Source organism: Salmo trutta, chromosome 13, assembly GCF_901001165.1.
Source record: "Salmo trutta chromosome 13, fSalTru1.1, whole genome shotgun sequence".
Lineage (NCBI taxonomy): Eukaryota > Metazoa > Chordata > Actinopteri > Salmoniformes > Salmonidae > Salmo > Salmo trutta.
In genome coordinates, this window is record NC_042969.1 from 1,649,059 (window position 1) to 1,667,345 (window position 18,287).

At 40.8% G+C, this 18,287-nt stretch overlaps 1 protein-coding gene across 1 annotated transcript in view; it reads left to right on the forward strand.

Moving 5' to 3' along the window:
- The window catches only part of LOC115205051 (protein diaphanous homolog 2), a 675,845-nt gene that overhangs the window by 484,165 nt on the left and 173,393 nt on the right, over positions 1–18,287 (forward strand). Inside the window, exon 26 of the mRNA XM_029770617.1 lies at positions 13,908–14,032. Within this exon, the coding sequence (XP_029626477.1) occupies positions 13,908–14,032 (125 nt within the window). The remainder of the gene's footprint in view (positions 1–13,907; positions 14,033–18,287) is intronic.

Here is an 18,287-nt window from a genome sequence, read left to right on the forward strand (position 1 = left end):
TTTAACTCTTGGCATTCCCCTAGGATAGGGGGCACTACAGCGATTTTTGAAAAAAATTTGTGCCCATTTTAAATGGCCTACTACTCAAACTCAGAAGCTAGGATATGCATATAATTAATACTTGTGGATGGAAAACACCCTAAAGTTTCTTAAACTGTTTGAATGGTGTCTGTGAGTATAACAGAACTCATATGGCAGTCAAAACCCCAGACAGATCGAAACAGGAAGTGGAATTCTGAATTGCGAACTCAACTTCATCACGTTGCCTATTAATCACACCATGAGCTATGGTTCATTGAGCACTTCCTATTGCTTCCACTAGATGTCCCCAGTCTTTACAAAGTGATTTGAGTCTCCTACTGTGAAAACTGACAGAATGACACGCTGTGGAACGTGGTCACACGGAGAGGGCCATCACCATTATGACGCCGGCGCCCCTGGTTACCCTCCCCTTTCGAAACGTTTTGAAACACAATGCAATCGTCCCCCTCGAATCTTATTGGAGCTCTCGTTGAAAAAGGCCCTACAGATTTATGTTATACAACGTTTGACATGTTTGAACGAACCTAAATGAGAAAAAAATGCATTTTGTTGAAAGAGTAGCCCCGCGCACGTCGGAACTTTTGGTTCAGCCTTCAGAACGCGCTAACAAGAACAAGCTAATGGAACATAAAGGATGAACTTTTTCGAACGAAAATACATTTGTTGTGGACCTGGGATTCCTGGAAGTGCCTAAGGATGAAGATAATCAAAGGTAAGGGATTATTGACAATAGTATACAAGACTAGATTTGATATGCGATTGTTCCAAGATGGCTAGCCTATTGCTATTGCTAGCCTATTGTTCTGAGTATCGCATCCCCTTTTATCGCAAAGTGTGATTACCCAGTAAAGTTATTTTTAAATCTGGCATTACAGGTGCTTTCAAGAGATATTCATCTATAAATCTTAGAATGACAATATTACATTTTAAAAATGTTTTCGAATAGTAATTTAGTAAATTGTAGCGCTGTTACATCGGATGCATTTGAGGGAAAATAGTTAGTCAATGTTACGCACCGATGTAAAATGCTGTTTTTATATATAAATATGAACTTTATCGAACAAAAGAATGCATGTATTGTGTAACATGATGTCCTAGGTGTGTCATCTGATGAAGATTGTCAAAGGTTAGTGCTGCATTTAGCTGTTTTTTGGTTATTTGTGATGCATGTGGTTGGTCGGAAAATGGCTATGTGGCTACTTTTACGATATACTCCTCTAAAATAATCTAATGTTTTGCTTTTGCTGTAAAGCCTTTTTGAAATCGGACAACGTGGTTCGATTCAGGAGAGGTGTATCTATAAAACGATATAATTTGAAAAAAAAAATGAAAAAAAAAAATTATTACATTTTGTTATGCTAATGGCGATATGATTTTTCGCTGGATGTCCGTCCCGCATACGGGGCGGAGGCCGCACAGGGGTTAAACAATGCTCATCTTAGGGATGTGAGGCACGAGTCTTTCATTATAGTTGGTTCCCCTGCTATACTTGTACTATGGGTCTACAGTGACTTCAGAAAGTATTCATACCCCTTGACTTATTCCACATTTTGTTGTGTTTCAGCTTAAATTGAAAATGGATTAAATACGTACAAAATGATCACCAATCTACACACAATAGACCATAATGACAATGTGAAAACATGGTTTCACACCGTTGAATCAATACGTTAGAATCACCTTTGGCAGCAGTTACAGCTGTGAGTTTGCACACCTGTATTGTATGATATTTGCGCCCCAAAAAATTATATATTCTTCAAGCTCTGTCAAGTTGGTTGTTGATCATTGCTAGCCAGACATTTACAAGTCTTGCTATAGATGTTCAAGCCGATTTAAGTCAAAACTGTAACTAGGCCACTTAGTAACATTGTCTTGTTAATCAACTCCAGTGTATATTTGGCAGTCACGTTCGTTGGAATAATCGGACCAAGGCGCAGCGTGAGTAGCGTTCCACATCTTTAATATATAGTGAAACTAAGAAATATACAATAAAGAATAAACGAAACGTGACGACAATGAAACTACACATAAGCACAATATTCCATAACCCACAGGTGGAAAAAATGATTCTTAAGTATGATCCCCAATTAGAGACAACGATTACCAGCTGTCTCTAATTGGGAATCATACACAATCACCAACATAGAAAATAAACCTAGAACCCCACATAGAAAATATAAACTAGACCAACCCCCCAGTCACGCCCTAACCTACTCTACCATAGACAATAAAAACTTTCTATGGTCAGGACGTGACAGTACCCCCCCCCAAAGGTGCGGACTCCGACCGCAAAACCTGAAACAAAAAGGGAGGGTTGGGGGGGTGTAGTGTCAGTGGCGGCTCCGATGCGGGGCAAAGCACCCGCTCATCCCGCGGCTCCGCCAGCATCAGTGGCGGCTCTGGTGCGGGACGAAGAACCCCCTCATCCTTCAGATCCACCAGCATTGGGTGCGGCTCTGGTGCGGGACGAAGAACTCGCTCATCCTGCGGATCCAGCCATGGACCCAGATTGGACGCTGTGCCTAGACTGGGCACCAACGCAGAATAAGACTATGGCCTTGGAGCTGGAGGTCCCGTACCATTGACCGTCTCAGGATGTTCCCGGACCGTGGGCCGTCTCAGGAGGTTCCGGACCGTGGACCGTCTCAGGAGGTTCCGGACCGTGGACTGTCTCAGGAGGTTCTGGACTGTGGACCGTCGTTGGAGAAACATAGAAAGTAGACCTAGAACCCCACATAGAAAATATAAACTAGACCAACCCTCCAGTCATGCCCTGACCTACTCTACCATAGAAAATAAAAGCTTTCTATGGTCAGGACGTGACATTGGCCTTGTGTTTTAGCTTATTGGCCTGCTAAATTTGTCTTGCAGTGTCTATGATTTTGCCTGTGCTTAGCTCTATTCCGTTTCTTTTTATCCTAAAAAACTCCCTAGTTCTTGCCGATCACAAACATACCCATAACATGATGCAGCCATCACCATGCTTGAAAATATGAAGAATGGTACTTAGTTATGTGTTGTGTTGGATTTGTCCCAAAAAATGAAGGTAATTTCTTTACCACATTTTTTACAGTTTTACTTTTAGTGCCTTATTGCAAACAGGATACATGTTTTGGAGTATGTTTTGTTCTTTACAGGCTTCACTCTATCATTTAGGTTTGTATTGTGAAGTAACTACAATGTTGTTGATCCATCCTCAGTTTTGTCCTATCACAGCCATTAAACTCTTTAACTGTTTTAAAGTCACCATTGGCCTCATGTTGAATCCCTGAGAGGTTTACTTCCTCTCCGGCAACTGAGTTAGGAAGGATGCATGTATCTTTGTAGTGACTGGGTGTATTGATGCACCATTCAAAGTGTAATTAATAACTAATTAATAACTTCACCATGCACCGTGCTTTTTACATTTTTTACCCATCTACCAAAAGGTGCCACCCTTTGCGAGGCATTGGAAAACCTCCCCGGTCTTTGTAGTTCAGCCTGTGTTTGAAGTTCACTGTGCAACTGAGGGACCATACATAGACTTGCATGTGTGGGGTACAGAGATTAAAAAATCATGCTAAACACTATTATCGCTCACAGAGTGAGGCCATGCAACTTATTATATGACTTGTTTTTACTCCTGAACTTATTTAGGCTTGCCATAACAAAGAGGTTGAATATTTATGGACTCAAGACATTTCAGCTTTTACTTTTTTAATTGATTTGCAAAAGTGTCTAAAAACATCATTGTTCTTTGACATTATGGGTAATTATGTGTAGGCCAGTGAAACAAAATCTCAATTGAAACCATTTGAAATGCACGCTGTAACACAAGAAAATGTGGAAAAAAATGAAGGTCTGTGAATACTTTCTGAAGGCACCATATTTGTTCTCTCAATGAGTCATCTTAGATAAGGAGTAAGGATATAGTCAATACACTGTGTAAGGTGGGAGTTGCAATGGATGTCTTCATAATATTATAAAATGTCACTCTTTATGTCACTCAATCAATTGAATAAACCGCTTCAGACTAGGTGCAGACTATTTCCCATCTGCTCGTTAATATTTCAGATCTTAATCCAAGTATTCTTTGTCTGATTACAATGACCAATACTGTTTTCTAGCCTACCTTAAATGATTGGAGTATGTTTTCATTCCATCAGTGAGGATTTAACAAATTTCAATGGCTTACCCTTACCCGCAGTTCATTTCGGCAGCATATTATGGTTTTGTTGCACACAAAAAAAATGTCTTCATTAAAATCGATAAATAAATACTGAATTATGAGAACACTTTGTTAAGTGGGGATTTGAGAGAAAATACAAATTAATGTAAGTAAGTGGAGTGAAAGTAAAAAGGATTTATTTCCTTTATTCCCATCCTGTTCCACACCATTGATGGGGAATTGTAATTCTGTGCGGCTGTGTACAGTATGGATTTACACACCATCCCCCCAAGTGAAATTAATTGAATTGTGTGCAAACTACTTTCTGTTTGTTTTCTGGTACTCAGTTGATAATACCATTTCCACAGTTGTATGCAATAGCCGATTTATTGACTTATTTATAACTGAGTATAATTGGGAAAGTATTCATCGTCTCTCTGTACATTGATAAACTTAGGAATTCTCTCCTTGAGGAGCACCATTGAAAGTCATCCCATATAAAGCTCATTGAATTGCAAGTCGATCACTCAAACAAAAGTATATCAGAGTTAATAACATGCTCTGAACTTTCCTAATCCTCTGTTTTACTGTACATGTAAATTGCCTCATTTGTTCATCGCTCCATGCCGACTTAAATATCCCCTTCTCTTGCCGACTCGCGTTTCAACGTCACAAGAACCTCGGGTAATCACAAGGAACAATTTGACTGCTTTGTCACTGCAACAGTATCACTTTCACTCCTGCAACTGGAACCACTTTGATGAAAAGGGGAACACGCTGAGTTGTGTTGATCCTTTTGTCTCTCACTCAAACAACAGTATACTGCTGCATCTCTTGTCTGCGTCTCTCCCACTTCATTTCATATTCACTTTCAGGTTGCCACCAGGTAAATGTAAAACTCAAAGCACGTTTTCTCTGTAACTGCAAATAGGTACCATGTCAGTCAAGGTGGTTGTGTGAGCAATGAGCACAGGTACAAAATGGGAGCACAATAACAAAATGGCAATGCCTTAAAATAATAATCTCACCAACGGTTTTACAGCATAACAATTCATTGAGTTTCTTCTTCTCGTAAACTCACTGATCAGTAGTCAATTTCAGCATAATATGAAGAAGACTCACAATTGTTGAATCATGTGTCTGTTTTGGTCATGTGTTGAAAAGGGGTTGTTTCAAGGTTGTTCTCTATTTCCACTTCATATTTCTACATGCAGGGGGAGGTGAATTGGAATCATTAAGATTTTGAAGTGTCGAGTTAATAAGCTGGGGCCAGGGTGAATTGTATGGCACGCTGAAAGGTCTTCACTTTTAGGGTCTCTGGAGCTTGAAACTCATTTTACATCTGATTGAAGGGCTGATACTGCTGCTGTGGCCCCATACACTCTCCCTCTCACACCCCAAACCGCCTTCATTTATCAGGGGAAGAATATAGTGAACTTTGTTCTATGGGCGAGCTAATGAACCTTTACTAATGGCAGTGGGTGCGCCTTGTAATGTCGGTTAATATTTTTTGCTCCTCTCTCTTCACCACGGTGTAAGTCTTAATTTGTCAAGTGGATAGCTGGGGCTCTGAATCATAAAAAGACATCTTCATTATGTCATCTGAAATGAATGTGGTTTAGACGTGCGAATGTTAGAACCATAAATCTGAATCCTAATTTGTCAACCAATCAAACACACACACACAAATCAAAACCATACACAATCCCACACACATACTGTACTTTTGTGTTAAGTGGAATTAATTTGTGCATGACCTCATTTGGTTGTATGTTATCTTTGTTGGCACAAGTGTAGAGATTATTCAAAACTTGATCCTTATAAGAAATCGCCATTTTCTTTGTAACCTTTGACGCAGCACAAGAGCAGAGGGTGAAATATCGGTGTTCTTTCTCCATAAATCCCAATTGAAAATGGTCTCTTTTAACAAATGACTACATATAATGTTGACATCTTCACATTAGAACAGATGATTTGGTATTTTGTGTTGCACATTGTCTCGTTTCTATGACTAGCAGGGTTTTTTTCCCTCCCGGCAGTTTATTATTGTATTAAGTAGGACAGAGCGTAATGAAATTGTCTGTCCTTATTGTCTGTCCTTCCCATATGGAAGTGACTAGTCCTCAGAGGGCCGATAGCATAGGGCAATACCACGGTAACGATGCTGTAAATCTGAAAGGTGTTTACTATGGAGGAGTTTGTCTTATTGTGTAACTTATTGTAAAGGGGCTTCCTCTCTCTCTTGGTTGTTATTTATTGCTCTCTTTCGCTCTCGCTCTCTCTCTGTGTCTGTCTCTCTCCCAGTCACACTCACTTTCTTCACATTAAGCATGTACAAATACATTTCTTACACCCAGAAATAGCTTGACAGCAATGACTGTAGCATGGCTGCAGACTAAAGTGTAGATTACTGAAAGAATAACTGACATGGATTTGCATGTGTAAGAGGTTACCTGGAAACAAATTGTGCGCTCATCCAGCTTAGAAACACAGAGATGGATATATTCAATGTAAGTTTTTTAAAAGACACTAGCAGGTCTTGCTGACAGCAATCATTAGGATAATTTACCAGCCAGAAATCCTTTCTATGTGAAGAAGTGTACATAGGCATGGTGCTTATGTTTTTTCTCCCTCTCCTTGTCCATAGGAAATGTGCATTCTGTAGATACCAGTGGTTTGTTGAAAGTTGTCCCTGAAAACAGTATTATTTTGGTGTTAATTTTACTAATGATATCCCAAAAGGATCCCTACTTCGTGCTTAACATGCTTCCTGCAGTGCCTTATATTAAACAGAGAGGAATGGTAGACTTATGTAGATTTATTTTCTAAAAAGCACGAACTGACCCATAACAGGCCCTTCCTTTTAAAGTGACTTCAAAAGAGAAATTTCCATATTTTTTGGGAGGCCTTTGTTGTTTATATTGCACTTTGCATAGTGACAAGCAATCTGATTTTGCTTCTGAAGCTGTGATAAAGTTTACCCTGAAAACACTCATTAACACTGCTTAATTAGAAAATGTTACTTTCTTGGCCCATTCCCTAACTCTCATCCAAAATGTTAAATTATAGGCTTCCAATGCATCATTTTAATGTGCTGAATTATAAATGTTGGTTTTAGTAGACTATTGATTGGCTTATTAAGAAACAATACATTACTTTTTACCATGGCATTGTTGAATACTGGTTTCTGATTGCCTTGGAGGGCATTCTAGAGTGTGCATTATTTCCTTATTATTATCATTATTATTATAATGCACAGTAAGTCCCAGTCGGTATTTAATTGAACATTGCGGCCCCGCCCACTTGTGGGGAAAGAAATCGTTGTTTCATTAGTTACCCAGTTGGCTCACAGCAATTTCTTAAAATGCAATTCTTTAGTTGTCTGCTTGTTTTAGTCAGTTATAAAACTAAATTTAAGAAAGATACACCATGTCGAAAGATTACTTTTCAACATTGCATGCTTCCAAGTGTTCTCACTACATAAAAAAATGTCCTGAGGACATTTGGCAACGCGCCAATTAGGTCCCTTAAGGGTTTTGGCGCGACATTATCCCACTGCTGTTCTCGGTAGGACCTTTGTCTAGTTTCCTGTATGTTCCTGGGACGTCACAGAGGACCATTTCAGGATCTTCTTAGGACATTCTCAGGACTTTCATTTTACTAGTCCTTAGGATTGCGCTCTTGGGACGTTGTGTCGTAGTCCCCTGGAGGTTTTGTTTAGTTCCCGGTCATTTTACTAGTTCTTAAGACTGCGCATGATGGTCCCAAGGGAATGTTCTATGGGATACCTTTTTATAGTTTGACCGGAGACGTTTTTAGGATGTTCTTGGGACATTGTGTCATGGTCCCCTGATCTTTCTTGGGACGTTGTGTCATGGTCCCCTGGAGGTTTTTGTCAGCTGATGGGCACAGGTGTCCCAAACCATTATAAGTAAAGTCATATAATGGTATGTTTTTTTTGTTATGTAAGTTGTTCAGTTAAAATAGTGTAAAAGTCTTTAATCAATGACAATATGATTATATTTGACATGATCAAATCAAATGTTATTTGTCACATGCGCCGAATACAACAGGTAGGACCTTTGAAATACCATGAAATGCTTACTTACAAGCCCTTAGCCAACAATGCCGTTGAAGAAATAGAGTTAAGAAAATATTTACTAAATAAAATAAAGTGAAAAAATAAATATAATAATCAAAATGTAACAGAAGAAAATGACATAACAATAATGGGGCTATATGCAGGGGGTACCGGTACTTACTGACTTTATTGTTCCCATGGGGAAGTTTTGTTGCAGTGTCTTGTACACATTTAAAGTGGTGTTTAAATACAGAACAAAATTGACAATGCAACTTTCATAACAGTTACATACCAATAAAAAAATATATAATAATAATTATAATAAATAAAGAAATACAACTTTTTTTTTTTTAAAGACTAGCCTGCCGGCCTTATGGAGTCGATAGGTACATTAGCCCGAGCTATTTAGGAGGGATATCACACCTGGCACAAATGATTGTCTAGTTCTGTTTTTCCTGCTGAGGTGTGCCCTATACCTACGCCCAGATGAGAGTAGTTCAAAGTCCAGGTACAGGGGGTGGCTTGGGTCTAAAATGATTTTGTGAGCCTTGCGGAGGGCCCTAACCTTAAAGATCTCATCCAGGCCTGACTGTTTGACTCCAAGTAGCTTGCTTGCTGTGGTAATAATACTTCTCAACATATTTCTCTGGCTGACAGTGGCATTGCCAAACCAACAAACAATACAAAAAGTTAAAATACTCTCAATAAAAGATTTGTAAAACAGAGTCAGTATAGTACAGTCTACATTAAAAGATCCCAGCTTTTTGAGAAAGTACAGTCTCTGTTGGCTCTTTTTGTAGATCAGGTCTGTACATTTACTCCACTGAAGCTTGTTGTCCAAACGGACACCCAGATATTTGTATTCCTCTACTATTTCTATATTCTGACCTCTGATAGATTTTGCAGAGGTAGGTGTTGTACGCTTCCTGAAGTCTATGCACATCTCTTTGGTCTTGTTGGTATTGAGGACCAAGTGTGATTCCTCACACCAATCTACAAAGTCATCTAGGACCGGGCTATGATGTGCCTCGTCATCATGCAACAGGCTGATGAAGGCAGTGTCATCAGCGAACTTAACGAGGTGTCTGTCAGTATTGGAACTAGTACAACTATTAGTGTACAAGATGTACAGGAGTGGGGACAAAACACATCCCTGAGGAGAGCCTGTGTTGGTATTGCGTATATCTGACATGTGGGGACCTATTTTGACTCGCTGTGAGCATTGGCTCAGGAAGTCCAACAGCCACAAAACCAGCCCCCCATCTAAGGAGAAGTCCCAAATGAGTCTCTGTGTGGGGGTACAGGTTGGTCGAGTGAATTTGTAAAGTGACTATGCATCGATAATAAACAGCGAGTAGCAGCAGTGTAAAAATAGTCTGGGTGTCCATTTGATTAATTGTTCAGCAGTCTTATGGCTTGGGGATAGAAGCTGTTCAGGAGCCTTTTGGTCCAAGACTTGGCGCTCTGGTACCGCTTGCCGTGCGGTAGCTGAGAGAACAGTCTATGACCTGGGTGACTGGAGTCTTTGACCATTTTTTGGGCCTTCCTCTGACACAGCCTGGTATAGAGGTCCTGGATGTCAGGAAGCTTGGCCCCAATGATGTACTGGGCCGTACGCACTACCCTCTGTAGCGCCTTACGGTCAGATGCCAAGCAGTTTCCAAACCAGGTGGTGATGCAACCAGTCTGGATGCTCTCAATGGTGCATCTGTAGAACTTTATGAGGATCTGGGGACCCATGCCAAATATTTTCAGTCTCCTGAGGGGGAAAAGGTGTTGCCGTGCCCTCTTCACAAGTGTCTTGATGTGTTTGGACCGTGACACTTCGTTGGTGGACACCAAGGAACTTAAAAATATTGGCCCACTACACTTCAGCCCTGTCGATGTTAATGCCTGTTCGGTCTTCCTTTTCCTATAGTCCATGATTATCTCCTTTATCTTGCTCACATTGAGGGAGAGGTTGTTGTCCTGGCACCACACCGACAAGTCTCTGACCTCCTCCCTATAGGCTGTCTACATATTCATTATCTATGACACATCTCTGCACTTAGCAAAAGAATGCCATCCGCACTGCTATTTTAGTCATCAGTTAATCAGACTATTTTGCCATTGATTTCATTAACTTATTAAAGAAATTTGGTTTGAGTTTTCAGTATAGTTGTTTAATGTTGGTGGGGCATATTATTCTGTTTAATGTTACCCCTGAATCACAATGATAAATATATTTGTTTTTCTTCAGTGTATTTTTAACAGAGCTGAGATTTACTTTGTGCAAAGTGTACAAGTGAAATTAGTCATTGACACAGACATGGTGGCGTAGCAATAAGATCAGAATGATGTGAACCAAGAGATTGTGAGTTCAAATCCCAGGGGAGGACATAATAATAATTACTGTATGAGTAAACATACACAATGTAATCATGTATGTCAAATGTGTATGTTAAAAGCATTGTTTATGTGTCTGGTTGTCCCTAGCATTTCCAAAACACAAAGAGTTATGACTGGATCAGTGGTTCACCATTTAGGGCCTTGATGGCCTTGGCAACATTAAAAAAGGATGATGTGTAATGAAACTGAGGTGTGCGTACCCTGGGTAAAATATGAAAATCATTTGTGGGGGGGACGTTTCTTTGCGACCGCCAGTTGACGTCCTCATGACAAACCGGAAACTTGACAAAACCTCCAGGGGACAATGAGAAAATATCCTTAGGGACATCCCCAGGGCCAACCAGGAACTTGACAAAATGTCCAGGGGACCATGACACAACGTCCTGACGACTTTAGGCAACCATTTCGTGAAGTCCCAGGGACGTCCTAATGACTCATTATTGTTTGCAGGGTATGCTTTCTCCAGTTCGTTGACATTTTACAGTTAGGTTTCATCATAGTGCTGTAAATGAGTCTTCTGGAGAATCTCAGTTAGCTAACCCCCTGTGTCTCAGTGTGATGGCTACTGAAGCCAGTAAAGATCAGCTACCTCGACTCTGTTATTAGCCAAGCCCGTACTGCTGTCATTCAGACACAGACCCCTCTGAGTTTACCTGAGTTCCCTGAGTTTCGTTGGCAAATGATGAATGGTTCCAAGGTATGATGCATCTGTGTGTATCTAATCTATCCATCTCTGCCTGTCTTTGTGCCCACCTCTCTTGCTCTTCATTTTCCCCTGCTATCAGTGCTGGCTCAGATCACACTAACAACAGTTTGGTTGCTCTCTAAGGCCCTATCAGTGCTGGAGTGGGGCTGTGGTGCTGTGTTGACTGCGGGCATGCCGCCCCCCCATCCCCTAGTGTCCCCAGGAGTAAGACATAACCCTTGGCTTTGTGGGCCTTGAATAGTGGGGGGACACTATATCCCCAGTCACCAGATCCCTCCAAGCATCCCACTAATGACCTCACCCTCGCTCATCCTCTGCATCATTGCTACCGTCGCTAGATTGATTTGTGGCCCCGGTGAACCGTGTATGTATCTGTGTACTGTAAGTGCTTCATCTTCGCACTCACTGGGCAGTGGGATTGTTAGAAAATACAAATAAAACCAGGTGGGAGCTGTAGAATGGCTGTAAAGAAATAATAGGCTTCCCTGGTGTCAATGTGAATACCCCCTTTCGTAATAGTTTCTGCACAGCTCATTGGATGGATTGGGAAACATAAAGGGCGATGGGCCTTGTGGCAAGCATAGTGGTGAGTCCAGACATCATTTATGACTCACTGCAATACCTGTAGAAGATGCAATGAGAGACATGATTTTTATTTCACAAAAGACAAGATCATCATATAGGCTAGACATGGTAGGCTCAAAAAGCAATTGAATACCACATGTGGCGTACGGACATTGCAAGACAGGTGCATTGTGGAGACATGCTTTGAAGCAGGGTTTTATTATAGAATATTTGAGTAAAGATAGGCAAGTTCAATTAAACACTGAGGGTTGATTTGACATTTTCATGTGAAGGTTTATCTAAATAGCATGGGAAAGCTTTGAACTAGTCAAGATGGAAGCACTTTTATTAAGGAGGATACTTTTAACATCCTAGACTTTGATCTTATTTTCCATTTGCACTCTGAGGCTTACCACACCCCACAGCCCAATCCATTCCATTGTAACGCCATAGAAGTCTTATTGTTTAACTATATGTATCTATTATTTAATTAATATTTTCAGTCTAGTGGAGGACTCTTGATAAAGACAAGTAAAATTCAAAAATATGTATTTTAAAAAGTCTGTAAACGTTTGCACTGTAACCTGTTGGTGTCCACTCTGTGACGCAGACACAGGCAAAACAGCATTGACCCATATATTTGCCTGCGACCAATTCACACACCGTGTAGTCATAGTCGGAAGTGTCTGTGTATTAATAATAGGGATGTTAACCGTAAATCGGTTAGCCACCAAAAATACATTTGACCGGTCATGCTTATCAGTCTGTAGGTTAATTTCCATCATTTTGTGTAATTAAATTGGCATACAGAGCCCAGTTTGAAGAGCGGGATAGCCTATTTCCTGTCAGACAGCGCAATACCAGGTTCTTTAAAAAAGCTGTTACTAGAGTGAAATATGTGCTTTTGTAAGCCCAGTCATTGCGCAACAAATAACAATTCTAAAAGCAAATGCATGCTTAAAACTGTTTTGATGGCCACAATTAAAGCAAGCTATTATTTTTATTTCTCGATCTCAACTCGTAATTGATAACTGTGGCTGACAGCGCCAGGCTGTTTTATAAAGACTCCCTCAAGCCATTGTTAACCAGCGTTTTCGCTCCTGTTCTATTGATTATCATATTAACTTTCTTTCGTTGTCCAGAAGCCAAAGGCACAATCCTATTCATATCAGCAACCCATCCTAGTTGTTGTTATTAGATTTCCATCCAAGTTTCATCTCTGTCATATATGGAACCGCTCACATTTGGTGCACTGTTTAGAACTGTGTTTTCCCACGAATTCCATTTTGGCAAATGTTTGAAAATGAAGTTTTATTAGCTGCTTCATTACAGGAGTTACATGTTAAATAATAGGCTATAGCCTTTTGACTGTAAGACGATGGGTTTGCTATTGTTGCATGTTCCCATTAAGCTCTTAATGAACTATGTCCGTTCCTTGAATGCGTGCATACTATTTTCTGTTGGTCATGTCATGTTACCGTTTGAAAAAAATTGAACCGTTTGTTGACCGGTTAATGAGGGTCGGTTAGTTGGGAGCAAAATTGACTGAAATTTGCATCCCTAATTAATAACACTAAAGCCTATACATGGCACCGGTAACTACTCTCCTGTCCTGTCTGATCCCCTAAGTCATTCACAAGTCTTTGAAGTCCTCACTTGAAAGGGTTGATCTGAATAGTGAGAGTGAGCAGTCCAGAGGAACTCTGTAAACAGTGATTACAGACTGATTAATGAGCTCGAGCCACTCTACCGGGCACACGCTGACGCACGCACACTCGCTTTTCAGGCCACACAGAATGTTGTGCTGAGACAGATTCTGGAGTGAACAAACTCAGCCTAACCTCAGCAAACAACGCTGATTGGAACAATTTACATCAAAGACATATTCATATTTATAGATATTCAGTTCATCTGCCATGTATTGAACTTATATATTACAGTATATTAATGATATATGTATTTTCTCCATCTTTCCCCAGTTTCTGCCGAAATCTTGAAAAGCAGTCTGAGCTCCATGGAGCGACACATCCAGAGGCTAGAAAACGACATTGAGAATTTCCCCAAGACAGACGACAAAAAAGATAAGTTTGTGGAAAAATTGTCCATATCCTTTTCATGTATTTCATTGATTCCTCTACTTGTCTTATCTGCAACTGTTGCTGAAGTAGAAAGCCATGCTAGACATGGTTTGCTCATTGGGCGCCGGTGGATTGGCCACCAGAGAGACTGTGCTGTGCTTGTGTTCTCCCTGGCAGGAAAGAGTAGTTAAGGGCCGTACGTGTGACTAGTGGTACCCAGGGGCTTAACGGAATGGATATGGCTGCCTTGCCACTAGTGAGATGTTTATCAGATCTCCTCCTCCTCCTCTCCCCAACACTCCCCAGAGAGAGTTCAGGCCTGGAGCTATTTTTACCACCACTCCACCACTGCCTACCCTCCGGGACTCTAATGGGGGATCGTTCCCCCACGCTGACTTATTGCCACCTCCTGATTTCATCTCCCGACCGGCCACAGCCCTCTCCACACAGACCTTCTGTGGGCTATCACCTCTCATGGCCCTTTTCTATTTTCGATAACAGAGTGCTTTCACTTAAACTCAAGCGGTTCGGCTCTCAAATCAAATTAGTGATGCCTGAGCACTTCTCAGTGTCCATTTTAAGGAGGAAGGCGCCTCGGCAGAATGGGTTTGTCTAGATATATGGCACTTATACACCCAATATAGGGTCTCATTGGGGCTATGATACCTCCTATCGATATCTAGAGTAAAACAGCCGGAATTCCTGTATCCTCTGTCTCTCGATGTGAGTTACCACATTTATTAAGGGAGCGCAAGAATCATCAATTCAAGGGTAATTCATCAATTCAGGAGGCATTCCATATGTTCAATGCTCACACTTAAGATGGTGTTTAACCTTAATTTGAGTTATTTCTTAGTGTAGTCAAAGTGGAGATTTATTCAAGCTTGCTTTGCACTTTGGCTGGCATAAAAGTAATAGCCAACTCATGCATTAGCAATCTGCTCCCAGTCAAAAAAATCAGTGTAATTAAAAAACTGAGGCTCTGGCTAAGACCTCCCTTGCAGCTCTGAACCAAACAGGCAGGAAAGGCAGCTCAAGGCCCCTGATGTCAGTATCGATTCCGGGGCTTCTTGTAGAATGTGAGCATGAGTGAGATGAAATGGAGAACTGCAGATATACTGCAGCAGTGCTCTCCCTCACTGTCTGGATCGTGTCCCCAGAGAGAGAGAGAGAGAGAGAGAGGGAGAGAAGCTGCCTAGAAACTTCCCACTTCCTCCCACCTCCTTCCTCACCTGATCTGGCATCAGAACCAAAATGGAGCCTCAGTTGCATTTGCCGAACACGTTTTAGTGACTGCCTCATTGTGAAAAAAGCTATAGAGGAAATATTGAAAATGTTTTGTTTTCTTAGCTCCATTTTGTAGCGTTCCCACCTACCCTTTTTCTCTGTGTTCAGCCAGATTGAGGGTGAATGACAGGGGATTGTAACCAAGCTACGCTCACGCCTTTGCGCATGACAGAGTAGGCATTGTTATCCTTGATAAAGAAAGCCAGAAAGCTGTTTTGCTTTTTCCTTTGTGTCACCCACAATCGATGTTGGGAGTCGAGGTAACTCAAATGGCAAGGAGGAGAGCATATCAGTGTGTATCAGTCCTCCCTTCTGCTCTCTGTCTCTCCCTGTTAGCAAACACCTCTCTCTTTCACCCCTAGAGTTTGACCTGCATGTGACCTTTTTTCAGGTAGTGAAGTGATAAAGTTCATCTGCTAGTCAAAATAACATTGCTCATCCACAACTAAACTCAAATCACTTCACATGATTAGGCATCAAGGGTAATTCGCAAGGTTTCTAAATAATAGATGTGTGATCAGAGGTGCATTACTTTGTACTGTAGGATCCTGAACACACTTCTCCAGGTGTGTTGAATGTTTCACGCCCCTTCAGTTTTTTCCTTACAATTCATGTTGTTGAACTGTCAAAAAGGATGAAAATCGGTTTCGATTTGAATCATCCTACTATCTTCTTATTTTCTCCTTGAACATTGAAGTGAACATAAACAATAGTGTTGTGAAAGGTTTTCACATGCAGAACATTGTGTGTGTTTAAAAAAAATGGTTGCTAAGATATCAGATCTACAGTTATGCCCCTAGGTAAAAGAGGGAAGTGAAACCATATGTGTGAGATAAAGAGATGGAAAGACAATGCTTGATTTTCCCAGAATTTGTGTTATATTTTACTTTGACTTTGGCTTAGATAACCATAATCCATGTAACACATTGTAGGGTGTGTGAAACTAACAGTTTGAAATTCCTAGCCACATGTTTGCGGTTTCTGTAAAGATAAGCCAGCCAAGTCAAACGCCAACATACCTTTTTTAAACTTCTTACTGGGATTAAAGAAGGCCGCTGATGCCTTGAAACATGACAGATGAAACAACAACAACAAAAGCAGAAAAGGTCATGCATTTGATGGCTGAGCAACCCTGAAAAAGTTGCTTATATCATCTTGACTGTAGAGCAGTGATAAATGAGGAAGTGTGTATGGTTGATTTTGTCTGTGTGTGTGCATGTGTGTGTGTGTGCACTCATTTCTGTGTGTGCGTGCGTGCGTGTGTGCTTGTGTTTGACAGAGTCCCTTTGGCCTTTTTTCTAAGACTTGCAGCAGTTGCCAATTGAGGTTTTAAAATGTAACAATAAATGTATCAAAGCAGCACAACTTTAATTAACCTCTTGAGGTTATTATTGTTTTTATAATGAATATGAATCTGTTAAATGTTTCTAATTAATTCAACTGGCTTAGAGATTATGAGTTAGAACTCAGCTTGAGTTCAATTAGAATATCCACACCAGCAAATGGTGAATACCTAATATACTTTAATTCACAGATTTCAAGCGGCTGCATTTACCAGTTCATATCTACAGTCGTTATCTACTGAATATGACAGCCTGAACCCATTCCTAGTACTTTCTGGCCTCACAAACAGCCCAGCGGAGGTATTTCATTTAGCTTTCCTGATTTATTTTTCTCCCTCCACTACCGTAATGTATGCAAAATACTGAATGGGGTGTTTGTTCAGCAGTTTAGTGATATCTATCTATCAGATTTAATGGTAGCCCACAAAGGCTGGGAATTGAGGCATTGGCCCCTGGGGGCTACTAATTCACTGGAGAGGCTTGAGTGGCTTTGTTGATCCCAGCCCCCCCCTTTACAGATCTATAACTGGTGGATATGAAAGAGTAGGACTCTGAGGGAGGGACAGACTATAGGGACTGTGGATAACATGCTGGGCTGCTAATGGGAGTGTGGTGGGTCACCGTGGCAATGAGAAGCAGGACTGAGCATTGATGGATGGTTGGCCCCTGAGGTACTCAACGCCATAGTTCAGCCCGATGATATTTAGCTTAACCTTTCAGCTCCCGAGGGACCTGAGAAGTCGAATTCAGCTTGTGTAATTTTGAACCCCCCCCTGACACATTAAGACCTGTAGCTGTGCTCTGGTCACGTGGGGCTATAGCTCACTACATTCGCTGTGTGGCGTATTGAAAAAGTCTACAGCTAAAAGTATAATTTCTTATCTGAGGTAACTCCTCCCAGGTACAATACATTGTATAATGTGTTTAATTAAATTCATTAAAATAGCAGAACATACAAACAGATTAATTGCATTGCCATACATACTTGTTGTCTTGGAACAGTATAAAGACAAAAGGACAGGAAATTAATTAATGGATTGCCACTCACCCACTGTTCCCCCTTATTGTACAGTGATTTGTCCTTTAAAAGTTGCAGCATACTGCAGCACAGCTTGCATGGTGTTGCAGAATTCTATGGCACGTAATTTAAGTGCCAACCACAGGTACCATTAATGCTAGTTAGTGCTACATTTACATTTTAGTCATTTAGCAGACGCTCTTATCCAGAGCGACTTACAGTAGTGAATGCATACATTTCATTTCATGCTTTTTGTTTTGGTACTGGCCCCCCGTGGGAATCAAACCCACAACCCTGGCGTTGCAAACACCATGCTCTACCAACTGAGCCACAGGGAAGACATTAGTTTGACCATCAGAGGGCATCTTTGAGAAGCATTTGATAGCCTTCAATAGTGGTAAATGTAAAACCTGTTTTTGTAAGAACATAGTATATGGGACTGATTTTAAGAAATATTGCTTAATTAATTTTATTAACATTATGGTGTTTCTATTCCAAGAAAAACAAAAGACCTTCTGGGTTTCCGTTAGGATGGAACGGAAAATATGGCGCTGTACAATGTGATGGTTGGGAGTAGGCTACAGCACTTGGCTATTTAGCTAAATAATTCCTTTGTCGTGCGGGCACACGGGA